The sequence below is a fragment of the Mustela putorius genome, unplaced genomic scaffold (genome assembly GCF_011764305.1).
Source record: "Mustela putorius furo isolate JIRA1106 unplaced genomic scaffold, ASM1176430v1.1 tig00003834_pilon_pilon_pilon, whole genome shotgun sequence".
Taxonomy (NCBI): Eukaryota; Metazoa; Chordata; class Mammalia; order Carnivora; family Mustelidae; genus Mustela; species Mustela putorius.
Window position 1 is genome coordinate 24,120,262 of NW_025421987.1, and position 13,579 is coordinate 24,133,840.

At 35.7% G+C, this 13,579-nt stretch overlaps 1 protein-coding gene across 4 annotated transcripts in view; it reads left to right on the forward strand.

Moving 5' to 3' along the window:
- Window positions 1-13,579, forward strand: part of EPHA6 (EPH receptor A6) — an 887,146-nt gene that overhangs the window by 752,856 nt on the left and 120,711 nt on the right. For all 4 annotated transcript variants that reach the window (XM_004773009.2, XM_004773010.2, XM_045088243.1 and 1 more), the window contains one exon: window positions 1,257-1,318. In XM_004773009.2, coding sequence (XP_004773066.1) covers window positions 1,257-1,318 — 62 coding nt within the window. The remainder of the gene's footprint in view (window positions 1-1,256; window positions 1,319-13,579) is intronic.

Sequence of the window (13,579 nt, forward strand, 5' to 3'; positions counted from 1 at the left end):
CTGTATTTGGGTGAAATTAATGACTTTGAGGAATATTATGGAAATCCACCAAAATGGAAAATTTCTTTGGATTCTAATACTATGCATGATATATTTGAAGTTTTATTACTACTTTTAACCTTTAGCACATCTTTCTTTAAAATATAGATTCAAATGTAAAATCTAGCATTTGTAGACATTGTACTAATTTGTTACAGTCACCCTTTTAACCCATAAGGCTTTGAGTTCATAAAAGGGACATGAATTACAATATGAGATCTAATATTTCCATCATTGGTACACATAATTTCTTTCCAGATCTCTTTTGTACTCATGAGGGAAAACCTCTGTGCGCTGTGCAGATTCAATTGCTAAAAATTTCAATGAGAAGCAAGAAATACAGAGTAAAAAGTAAATGTGTCATACATATTTATTTCAGGTAAATATCACTCCCCCTTCATCTGAAATGAGTTTATCTTTTAAGCTTGAGCAATTTGGCAGAACAAATAGATTCTTCTCTTTGAAACAAATCTAAGTTATTTATGCCAAATATTCTACCTAATAGAGGTATTGGGAACTGTAACAGTTGCAAATAGATATGATAAAGAAGAAATAAATGATGTTCAGCTTCGGATTTTAGCTTCTTACTAGACTACAAAATCAGAGTTACTTATTTTTCATGTCCTGCCACCATTGTTATGTTGATCTAATCTATGTCCAATGGAGCCATGATCAAGAACTATTGCAGAGCCCACCCACTTTGCAGCCAGCATCCATCAATCTGATGACAGTTTTCCACTTAGAAGCCCTTATAAGCAGACTATGACTGATGGTTTATAATTTCCTAAAGAGAATTTATAAATGTCTCCCCTCTGCTTTGCCTTAGGAATATTACAGAAATGCCCGGTCTAATGTTTCAAGAAGTTGGACTGAGGCTGCCCTGTGTAAAGCCTCACTTTTGCTTGTTGATGGTCTTTCAAGGAAAAGCTTAGGACAAAGAGAACATAACCTACACAAGTGATGGCAGAGCTTTAGAAAAGGAAATGTTTAATTCCTTTGTAATTCGTGTTCCTTTTATGAACTCAATGGAAATAATGCTACAAAAAATGGAGAAAAGCCCATGTATAATATTAAGACTTCTGTGGAAGCATGTTGGAAAATGAAGTTCCTATTAATAAAACACAAATAATTTAGCGGCCACAGCTGGAGATCTCTAACTGCAGCACATCTTTCTGTAATTGCTCTAATCCTTGTGTGTTCTCTGGCTCTTTTTGCAGGCAGACCAGTAATGATTGTGGTGGAATATATGGAGAATGGATCCCTAGACTCCTTTTTGCGGGTGAGGTGTTCTTTTCTGATGGCATTTAAATAAGCTATTCTGAGTTCTAGATTTAAATCATTTATCATAAATTAATTTTTGCATAATGTTATTCATGGATTTTTTCCATGAAGAATAGCAACATTTTCTCTAGGGTGCATTTCTCTGAAACTGTGATACATTAGCGTGTTACTAACGGGAGGAGTATATACACATAATAATATAATTGATTTTGCCTATAAATTCATATGCCATATTAATATATATATTTCAAATGATGTTATAAAGAGATTAAATGAAACTCAGTTGCCGCCCATAAGCATTCATTTTACTTTTATCACATTTAACTATACAGTGTGATGTTTTATGCACGATCTATAAGGCTGAACCCCTTAAATTGATATGTATCTACCAATAATGACTCAGGTTCGTATTAGACAACTGGTTTTATCCCTCTTAAATTCATTTGCCTGACTTTCAGAAAACAAAGGAAATACAGCAAAACTCTAGCAGAGATCTGTTCAGAACAAAAATTTTAAAGCACTCTTTAAAAAGTGACTTATCTTAGTGCTCACTTCAGCAGCACATATACTAAATTGACTTATCCTTGAGAATACGGTGTGTACAAAACTCATTTGTCTTGGGGCACCTGGGTGGCTCAGTTCATTAAGCAACTGCCTTCGGCTCAGATCATGATCCTGAGTCCCAGGATCGAGTCCCACATCGGGCCCTCTGCTCATCGGGGACCCGGCTTCTCCCTCTGCCTCTCGCCCCTTTCATGCTCTCTCTCTCTCTCTCTCTCAAATAAATAAAATCTTTTAAAAAAATCATTTGTTTTATATAATAGTAGAGAATAACAGAGCTGAGAAGGCACCATGAAGTTATATTTCAAGTATATTTATAATGTCTTTACTATTTAAAAAGCCATCATATGCAACAAACGTGCTCATTGATAATTTAAAAAACAGAGATATAAAAAATAATCGCTACAGTAAATACGTTTCATCCCCAACAGAGGTCACATATTTGAATGTCACTGTATTCTTAAATATTTATCTATCTACAGAGACATGGCTGCTTTTCTTAATTATAACATCACTGGACTTTTGTTATTTAGAATGTATTACACTATTTTTAAAATTTTTTTATTATGTTCAGTTAGCTAGTATATAGTACATCAGTGTTACACTGTTTTTTATTATCCCTTTTATATGATAAAAATGGTCTCAAGTGTTCTTTCTTCACTTTATTTTTTGCACTATATTACTTGATCAGGTTCTGCATTTCACCTTTCTTTTTTGATCTCATTTTCATTTATTTTTCTTGAGTTCATGCCCTCTTCTTCCAACCTCTCTCAATATTAGCAGTGATGATATATTTACCCTGCAACTGGACTTGATGCCCAGATTCAATGCCAGAAGCTGAATTCAGTAAAATTGGCCAGTTATTACAGAGCAATACTCCTTGCACAATGCAGACTCTCAACCAAGTGTGCTCTTTAAGGCAAAATGAAATTCGTAAGTGTTTGGGGACATGAACTATTTGTTTCTGGTTGTTGTTTTTTTCCTGTAGACATTCTCGGAATGTTATTTTACGCTTGTATTCATTTCTCCTGTAAATGTGCTAAATTATTTTAGAATAATTTATCAGGACCACCTATGGTACTTGGAAATGCATATATAGTTAGGCTCTCCCATTATTTTTATTCCAAAGCTCATTTTTATCAGACATACTCCAAAATGACTTATTCTTTAATGATGTTTAGGATATGTTTTGGGTTTTTTTTTATCAACTCTATCCTAGAGCTGAATATAATGGCAAATAATGTAGCGCATACTCAGTCTAAATTGCTGCTGAAAATTGGATCAAATGACTGCCACAGCAAATTAGGAGAGAATTGTTTGCTTCAGATATACTTTTTATCCTGCCGAATCCTGAATTAATTAAAATATGTTATAAAGAAATGATAATATGTTATCAATAAAATATGTATTTGTAAAGATTCTACAACATGTTTATAAGTGGTATATTTCATGATTTAAAATTTAGAAACTATTTTTCAGTTGTCACGCACTGTATCAGTAAGACATCATACAGTCTGGGAAAGATTAGCTGTTCTGTTGATGGTCGCTACCATTATTCCTGCTATGAGACACTTAATTATGTTAGCTTATCTTGGCTCTGTCATTTACCAGCTGTGCAACCTTGTGACTTGGGCAAGCTACTAACTTGTGGTGCGCCTCTGTTTACTTATCTATAAAATGGGTATATTAACAACATCTACTGCATACAAGTGTCGTGAGGATTCATTGAGTCCATGTATTATTATAGTTTATATAATAATACTTGACATATTGTAAGTGGTAGAGTGAAGATTCAAACTCAGGTCCCTGACTCAAAAAGCCATGTTCTCATACACCACTCCTGCTTCTTCTTCTTCTTCTTCTTCTTCTTCTTCTTCTTCAAATAAACCTGCTTATTACTTCTTTTTATAAGTTCACTGCCATCTCTCCATGTGAACTTGTATCCTGTCTGCATGTAAAATTTCTATTAAAATAAAAATCATATGCATGAGAAAAAAATTCACAGGGCCAAATACTCCCTTCTTACTCTTTTTTTTTTAATATTCTTACCTTTCTTTGTAATCATATCTCTTTTATCCCCGAAGCTCAAAGTGCTGTATAAACTTTATGTCAATAGCAGATATTCAACTCCCCATGGCAAGAAGAAATAAAATTTATAAAGATATATATCCCACAAATTCTCAAAAACGAAGTCATTTTTCAAACTACTGCTTTAGAATTTGATAATCGCAGCTTCTATGAGCACAGAGGAAGTGGCTAAGTGCATTGCGTTGTAGGGAAGCTATCCATGGCTCATTAATAGCATTCTGTGCTTACTAGAAGAAAAAAGATTTCCCCTTGGCCTCTCACATACTTGAAAATCACTTCAGTTTACTGTTTTATATGAAAGAGTGGTAGCAAAACTAAGTACAAAAGTACAATCTTGTGCCAGTGGAGGTGGCTGGCTGGCTGTGATATTGCACTGGATTCATAAATCTTCTACTGTTTAGGATCCTATGGACATTCCTCCAGATATATGTTGGCAAGAGGTGGTATGGTTAAGTGCCTGTGTTTGTGTGTGTGCACGCTTGCATGTGTGAGCACATGCAGAAGGGATGTGGGTGGGTATGTAACTATATGCGCGCTTTTCCATTTTAAAATAAAACGCGTCCTGACTTGGCAGGCAGAACATCAGTCCTGCTGCCCAGAATGTATGACTTCACTCATGTGCAAATATTCCTAACTTTTCCAAAGAAATACGGTAGTGTGAATTAAGTGTCATCTTGTCCATCATCCCTGTATGGTCTCTCTCAATGGATTTCATAAACACTTTTTGTAGCATCTACCTGGCATTTGCTTGCCCTGAGATCTTTGGACTTCCATTTTTATAACAGTATTAACAGACAATGCAAATAAAAACAGTTTTAAAATACGTTAAAATTTTGAGATACTATATGCCAACCACAAAAATATATTCCTTTATTTTATAACATTTGTTGACTGTGGATTTGTTTATCAATTCACACAATTTAGGTATGCAAAAATTTAATACCACTGGTTTCTATATAAGATGTTATATTGTGTGTTCATGCTACAACCTCTTGCTGCCATCTCAAATCCTTTGATATGAGAGAAAAGACAGAAACATTATTTTCAAAGCACAATCACCTGAGCAAGCAGGGAGTCAAGCTGGGGGGAATTGATAAAAACAAGATCCAACAAGATCAGATTGAGTAAGGAAACCATATTTTAAAACATAATCAGCTGTTGATGGACATCTAGGTTTTTTCCATAGTTTGGCTATTGTGGACATTGCTGCTATAAACATTCAGGTGCATGTTTCTTTAGGGTAAATACCCAATAGTGCACTTGCTGGGTCATAGGGCAGTTCTATTTTCAACATTTTGAGGAACCTCCATGCTGTTTTCCAGAGTGGCTGCACCAGCTTGCATTCCCACCAACAGTGTAGGAGGGTTCCCCTTTCTCCACATCCTTGCCAGCATCTGTCATTTCCTGACTTGTTGATTTTAGCTATTCACAGACCTGTACCCCTGGGGACTAAAAATATATGTTTATAAAAAATAAAAAATTAAAAAAAAAAAAAACATAATCAGGAGGGGGGCCTGAGTGGCTCAGTGGGTTAAAGCCTCTGCCTTCGGCTCAGGTCATGATCCCAGAGTCCTGGGATCGAGCCCCGCATCAGGCTCTCTGCTCAGCAGGAAGCCTGCTTCCTCCTCTGTCTCTCTGCCTGCCTCTCTGCCTTCTTGTAATCTCTGTCTGTCAAATAAATAAATAAATAATCTTAAAAAAAATAATAACAAAATAAAACATAATCAGGAAAGGATGCTTAGGACTAAGAAGAATGTTTAGAAGGTGGTGTTACCAACTGATTTGAAGATACAGAGTAAGAATAGGATGGGCAGGTTGTTTGGAAATGCCGAGTTTCATTTGAGTTATATTCCATGCCTATGCAACATGCAGTGAACATGTCCAGACAGCAAAGAAATACAAATCTGAAGCTGAGGTGAAATATATGACTAAAATTAAAGATCTGGTAGCCGGTAGCATAAAAGTGGTTCTTAAAGCCAAACCAGGATATTTTCTGAGAACTTTTAGAGAAAGGCAAGGAGTTGAACTAGGTTGGAACTCTATGGTGTGCCAACCTAGGGAGGCAGCAGAGTGGAGTTTCCAAAGGTGACTAAGAATAAGTGGTCAATGAGGAAGGAGGAGGGAAATAAGGACATGGAACCCTGCACACCAGGCAGGAGCAAATAAGCAATACAGCTGTATCAAATACAGCAGAGAAGCTCAGAAAAATAAAGACTGAAAAACATCAATGGGATCTCCACAAAAGCATGTTTAATGGGTTGATCCCAGCCAGAAGTCAGAACGTGTAGGGCAAAATGAGAATGAAAGATGAACAGGAATTGATAATGGAGATGGTTTTTTTTGTTGTTGTTTTTTGTTTTGTTTTGTTTTTTGTTTTTGTAGAAAGTTGGTGAGATAGCAAGGTAAGAGAAAAATCAGATGCTAGGAGACAAAAAGAAACATGAAGGGTATTTTTTTAATAGAAAAAAATTGATAATTTATACACTGGGATATAGGGAATTAAAGAAAATACACTGGTAAGGCAAACTATCTCAGGATATAGGAATATACAAAATCAAGGACCCTGGTGGAGGACTGACTTTGAATAGTAGAGGACTCCACATCTTCCAGGACCCATGGGACCATGTGTTATAGATCTAGAGAGATATATGAAAGGCATTAAATTGAAGGAAATGATACCTGATGTTGTTGCTTTTCTATGTGAAGTAGGAGGAGAGTTTACTTGAGAGTTTGAAAACGAACTTTCATTTAAAGTGAATGTTTAGAATAATTGCTGAAGTTAAAAAGAAAAATAACTAATCACTGCTCAGACCAAAGGAAATAAAATGGGTGGGCATCAAGAGCAGGCTGGGCACCAGGAACAGCTTTTGTCTGGGCCCCAGCAAGGGCAACCAGTTAAAAATGTTTACTAACGTTTTTAATGATAATGCAACCCTCAGTGGCTGGTAGTGGATCTTCTAGACTACTGGTCCAGTAATTGTCATTAGATCCCTGTATTCTTCCTCCAGTTCTGCCAGACCACATCTTTCATCCTGGAGAAAGTAAAATAATTAACTAATACTGACATCCAGCTGATGCTGGATACATGAATGTGTTTTGGTAGTGGCATGAATGTTTCCAGGACTTTCTGCAGGAACACTCAACGCAGGTATAAGAATGGAGATAACAGAGGCCACTGTATGTAGAGCAGGTACAACAGAAGACACACAGGTATTAAAGGGGAACTGGGGTGGTGGAAAATGAATCTTGTAGGTAAGTTACTGGTGAATCCAGGCTAGACAGAGAAGGAAATAAAGAGACTGATTGGCTAGAAATGAATAGAAACATCATTAGCTGGGAGCTGTGGCTATGTTAAAGAGGATAAATAGTTGTATGATGAGGGAGGGTGGGAGAGCTGAAGGAAAAGAAGAGTGTGTCAGAAGTAGGATACGAGCAGTGGTTTGTTAGAGACAGATTATTTCAGCTTGTGAGAGATGATTACTAAATGGCCAGGAATTTAGCGAGCTGGTTGTTAAGCTGTTAGTAGCTTGAGATTGGCCATGATGGAATTATTTACACTATGGGAATATACAGATCAGTGCTTGTTTGTTTTTCTCCAGAGGGCCAGTTTACCAACACAGTATATTGATACTTAAGATTTCTGAAACAAGGCAGTTTTCGGGGTGACGGTTTCCTGGTGTGGACCTAGGAATCGGTGGCTAAAGCAAAATTGAAGGTGAATATCTTTAATTAACTAATATAGTTAGCATTTATGTGTGCTTTCTATGAGTCAGGAATTATTCCAACCCCAAGTATTCATTAATTCACCAAGTTCTTACAGCAACATTATGAGGTGGGTGTTACTATTATCCCCATTTTATCAATGAGGAAACTGAGGCAAAGCATAATAAGTAACTTGCCCAATGTAAAAACAGCTGATAAATCTTTTTTGTTTTTTCACAAATATGTTTTCAAAGACTATAGTAGACCAGGCACTATTCTGGAGGCCAGAATATAGAAGTAAACAAAACAGAAATAAAAAACCTATTGGGAAGAGAAATAAAGAATTCAGCAAAATATATGGTATATCAGACAGGGAGAAAAAGTAGGAGAATTGAAGGTGGAAGTGAGATTAGCTTTCAGTATTAAATTAAATAAACAGGTAAAGTCTTAGCGAAAAGTGTCATATGAGTAAAGGTGGAAGAAGGTGAAGGAACAAGCCAAGTGGATACCTGGAAGGAAATACTTCACAGAGTAAGAATAGCAGGGGCCAACGCCCTAAGTTTGGAGTATTTTATACCCAAAGAATTACAAATTAAGCCTTTATGCTTTATGATCAAATGCCTGTTTTGCCTAGAACAGTGGTAATTCGTGCTTACTGCCTCTTCATAATTGTTAATATTGACCCTTTTACCCTGCACTTGGGTTAATAAAATATGTCGTCACCCTGTGGTTATGACTAGAATAGAGTATCTAAGGGGAAGGTGGTAGAAGATGAAGTCAGAGAGTTTTTGGAGGCAGAAAGGGGCTCAAATGTTGGAGCAAAATGATTCTCAATCTTGGCTTCATATTATAATCATTTAATTTAGAAAGCTTGTAACAATCCCAAGTTCTAGTCTGCATCTCAAGTAAATTAAATCGGTATCTCTTGGTGGAACACATGGATTCGTATTTGTTCAAAGTTCCCCCAGTTGAGTTTAATAAGCAACCAAGTTGTAAAAACACTGAATTGGGGCATTTTAGGTCATTGTAATGTGTTTGAGTTTTCTCTGGGTAAGACGTGAAGTTATTGTAGGGTTGGGGTAGAGATACAACATAATCTGACTGTGTTTTTAAAAAATTGCTATGGCTATATTCTGAGTGAAGTACAGATGGATGGAGAGAAATTTGGAGGCTTTTGTAACAAAAATCCAGGTAAGGAGATGACAGTGGCTTAGATGAGGATTGTTATAGTTGAGCTAATGGAAAATACTAGAAACTGAGATGTATTTAGAAATTATTTGTATTGGTAGAGCTTATAGACTTTGCTATTAGATTGGCTGAATTGTACAGGCACAAGGGAAGATTCAAGGACAACTGTCATCCATAAAATAAGGCCAAGGATAGGCAGTAACTACTTCCCACAGTTGTTGTGAGTTTCATATAATATTAAATTAAATGGTTAATAGACCTAAACTCCTAGAATATGTGTCTAGGCACGTAGTAGAGTCTCCATAATATAATGTACTATTATAATATATATCAGAAGATGTCACTAGGAGTTTTAAAATTGTTTTGTCTTTTTCTAGTAGCTAAAAATAGTTATATTTTTCACATTTAAAAAATCCAGATATACGTCAAGAATATGAGTATTTAAATAATACATATCAGTGCATATCAGCCTTTCGAAGGCAATGTGAGTCATTTGAAGAGTTTCCTTGAACAAATGTAAAACAAATATTAATTTAAAAAATTAAAGGGATCTTTTAAATATTTATGTAGTCAAATTATAAATCTAGTAAAGATGGCATTTTACCTTATGCTGGTTATATATTAATAATGAGAGCTGTATTTTATTAGCACATTTTCCTTGTAAATTGTGTTGTGTGGAATTATATTTGTGCTAGGATATGAGAGCAAAATTAATCTACATTGCATTCATTTAATATTCAACAGTGAAAAAAATGAAGTCACATTAACCTACCAATACTATTTTTTAAACCATAAATGCTATAGTTGAATTAATCCCCTTAATTACTTTTTTCAAAAAAATATATAAAACTTCATGTAGACGAATGTTATTATTTATCATGTTATGCCAGCTTAATGCCAAATACTATTCTAAAAATAATGTGACAGTAAACATCCAAATATGTGAAAGCAGGGAATACTTGGAACCATGCATGTCACTGGCTGAACTTCTTATTTTTAAATTAGAAGTTAGAGTATCAACTTCCAAAAGCCTGAATTTATCTCTTTTAACATTATAATATTGTAAATGCGTTATGGCATTTGGAGTACCTGGTACCATGAAATTGTACTATGACTTTCCTTACTAATTCTTCTTTTGCATACAGGGGTTTTTTTGCATACAGGTTTTTATTCTGATTTTAAATTGGTATGTAATTCATAATTATAGTGGTGTGTAGAGATATTCCATACATTTTACTTAACACCTCTATGGTCAATCCTATATCCCCATTTGGACCATACGGGAGACTTCGGATTTACAGAACTAAATATTAGACTCGAATCTTGCAGTTCCCAACCATGCCTGCAAATCAGAATCACCATTCTAAAGAAATTTTATAAAATATAGATGCAGACTCAAGCAGCGATATTTTACAAAAACTTCCTTGGGTAATTCTGATGCTCTGTACTGATGCTTCGTCAAGACTTTGGCACTCTGTGACAGCCTTCCCCAGATGTCAAACAAAAAAGTTTAAATTTTCTTGGCTTCACTTAAGTGAAGCACACAATAGCTAGTGCAGGTTACATTCTCATAAACCTAAGCAAAAAAAAAAAAAAAAAGAAAGGAAAGATCAAATTCATTTGTAAGCTTTGTAAACTAAAGTTATATTAAAGTTATATTATATTCAGACTCACTTTAAGCTCTTAAAATGTAAATTTTAAGACCATGTTTCACAAATCCATATCTACTTTTCTTCCTAGATTTTTTATGTACATTAGAAATGACATTTTTAGTTTCCTCATGATTGAAATTTCTGATTCTGTTATTGGGGGCCTCTCCTTCTTTAACTAAAAATATAACTCTGCCTAGCTTAAGTGCAAATCTACAACGACTACAAAAGAAAAAGTCTTGAAGGATTTAGTAAAAATCCTACAGGAAATCATAATAAGATTTCAACAGGGGAGGCCATAAGAGCCGAGAATTCAGTAAAAAGGAGATATTGACTCTTCTTTGTTCCATGGTTATTTTAAAACAAAAATGACTTAGTCTTTTCAAATCTATAAATAACTTTAGACATTTCTTTTTTGAATTCAGGAGAATTTTTAAAAGTCACAGCATGGTCAACTTTCTGATTTAGAAACATAAAAACTGAGTGTTAACTTTAAACAAGTTATAGAAGTAACCCTCTAAGATCTGTTTTCTGCCAAGTCACTTACAAATCAATTGTTGAAAACTCAAATGCATTTTCCAGTAAATATTTCTTTTAAAGATATTGCTTAAGTCCCTAAGCAGATTCATAAATGCCTCTTTAACTCAGACCACAGCTAAAGGTTATAACTTCCAATAAGGAAGGGGCCAGGACTTTCCTTCAAAAACAAAAAAGGGTGTTTTCCTCCCTTCTACATGACTTGCCTTGGGCAAAATTTTTTTAAAGGCCATTTCTCCTGGGGCATCCATCCCTTTTCTCATGTCCTCTTCCTGGGTTCAGCTGTTACTGTTTTAAATCACATGTGGTGGCACACACTGCCCACCTCCTCTTATCCACAGGCTAGGTCTTCTTCCATCTCATAGAATCACCTCTGTCTTGGACTGCCCTCCCTCCCCACCACACCCTAATCTAAGCTCTTATTCTCTCATCACCAGAGATCTTAGCTGGATATAAGGTGAAACTATCATCTATGATTCACTATTATCTGTGATTCACACGTATTTTAATTCCTCCAGATGATTTTTCCTCTTTTACATGGATTTATAAGCCCAAATATAATTTTCTTTTAAAATTTTATTCTGGAAGTAACACAATATATATTCTCTTAGCAAACTGTCAAGTGCACAAAACAGTATTACTGACTACAGGTACAGTGTTGCAGCAGACCTAGAGAGCTTATTCATCTTGCTCAACTAAAAAAAACTTTATGCCTGTTGATTAGTAGCTCCCCACATCCCCCTGCCCCAGCCCCTGAAAACACTGCAGGAGGAGGACTAGAGATTACAAAGTCCACTGTTTATATACCTCAATCTTTTGTAAACCACTTAGTGAGGTACATTTTTTGCATCGCCATTTTATAGCTCAAGTCAGCATTTTAGAAGTAATCATTTTACAAGGCTTCAGCTAACCCTTCTCTTAGTGTCATTCCATTTTGAAAGGCTGGTGCCATTCCTTATAACTCATGGTTAGTGAACCAAAAATGTCTTTTGACATGCATATGAATCAATGTTTCATTACTTCATTTTAGAGCATAAATTGTCATTATCCAATAGTGTTTTTTATGCCAGATTTGTGAGAAATCTTTGAAGTTGATTTATTTGCTGAAGGTAACCAAGACACTGCATAGTGAATTGTATTCTCTGTAAATGTTTGCTAAATCATGATGTGCAATTTTTATTAATTCTACTCTATAATAGCAGCTTATCATCTACCAGTTGTAATATTGTTTATCACTCATATGTATTTCAGGACACTAAATCACTGCAATTATTTTCTGTATACAAAAAAGTATAGCGCACTTTCAACAACAAAATTTTAGGACAGTGATTTATATTGTGGTCCACAGACCTTTGATAGTTTATAAGCCTATTCTGTTGATAGGATCAACATCACCATTCTCCAGTGAACACCTACAAAGAAATATAGTAGAAATCTGCATACCAAGTTTATCCCCCTTTTCCTCACTCCTCAGAGAAAATGTTAAGAGTCTGATGGTCATAATCAGAGTCAAACCAGAGTCTTAACCTCAGAAGTAAAGACAGTTGCAAGTGTAGTCAATATTCTCATTTCCTCCTGATTTTTTCGGAGAATCTCTTATAGTATTCTAACTTTCCATGAAAACTCCTTCAAGAAAATATCCGGGGTACCTGGGTGGCTCAGTGGGTTAAAGCCTCTGCCTTCAGCTCAGGTCATGATCCTAGGGTCCTGGGATTAAACCCCCCGCATCTGGCTCTCTGCTCAGCAGGGAGCCTGCTTCCTCCTCTCTCTCTGCCTGCCTCTCTGCCTACTTGCGATCTCTGTCAAATAAATAAATAAAGTCTTAAAAAAAAAAAAAGAAAAGAAAATATCCTACTGACTAAAAGCCCAAAGTACTTCACTCCATTAAGATAAAAATAAATTCAGTTCAGTTCAGGTATCCAATCCCATGAATACCTCTTGAATATCTGTCATCTGCCAGGCATGATGCCAGGTCCTGAGACTTCAAAGATGACCAGTATGTTCAAGCCAGTGGGAGAGACAGACACATACACATAAGGCTTTAGTCAATGTTGGTGTAGACAGGATGCTTTGATAGTGATAAAGAAACTTGGTCCAACTTCATTCCTCCAATTTCCTGACCAGTCCCAATCTCCTTCCAATCTGTTGAAGGTACTGCTGGCTGTGCCATGAAATAGATCTCAAATGTGATTCAAGCCACCAGTTTATTTCTCCTGTGCTACTCTAAGAGCTTCCAAATTAATCTCCCTGCTACCATTTTCATATGGAAGTCATAGTATATCACTCCCCAATTAAAATTCTTCTCTAACTTGTCATTACTTTTAGAATAGATTTCAGACTATTTGCCAGAGCTTATGACAATAACCTACCTGATTTTGCCTGTGCCTACCTGTCCTCTCCCTCTTCCTCAACAAGTTCCAGTCTCACTGGCTTTTATTCCTCAAGTGTGCCAAACATTCTTGACTTAAGCCACTTGTAACTGCCAGGAACGACTCACAGCCTCCAGCTTATTTTCTTCTTTCATAGCACTCCAG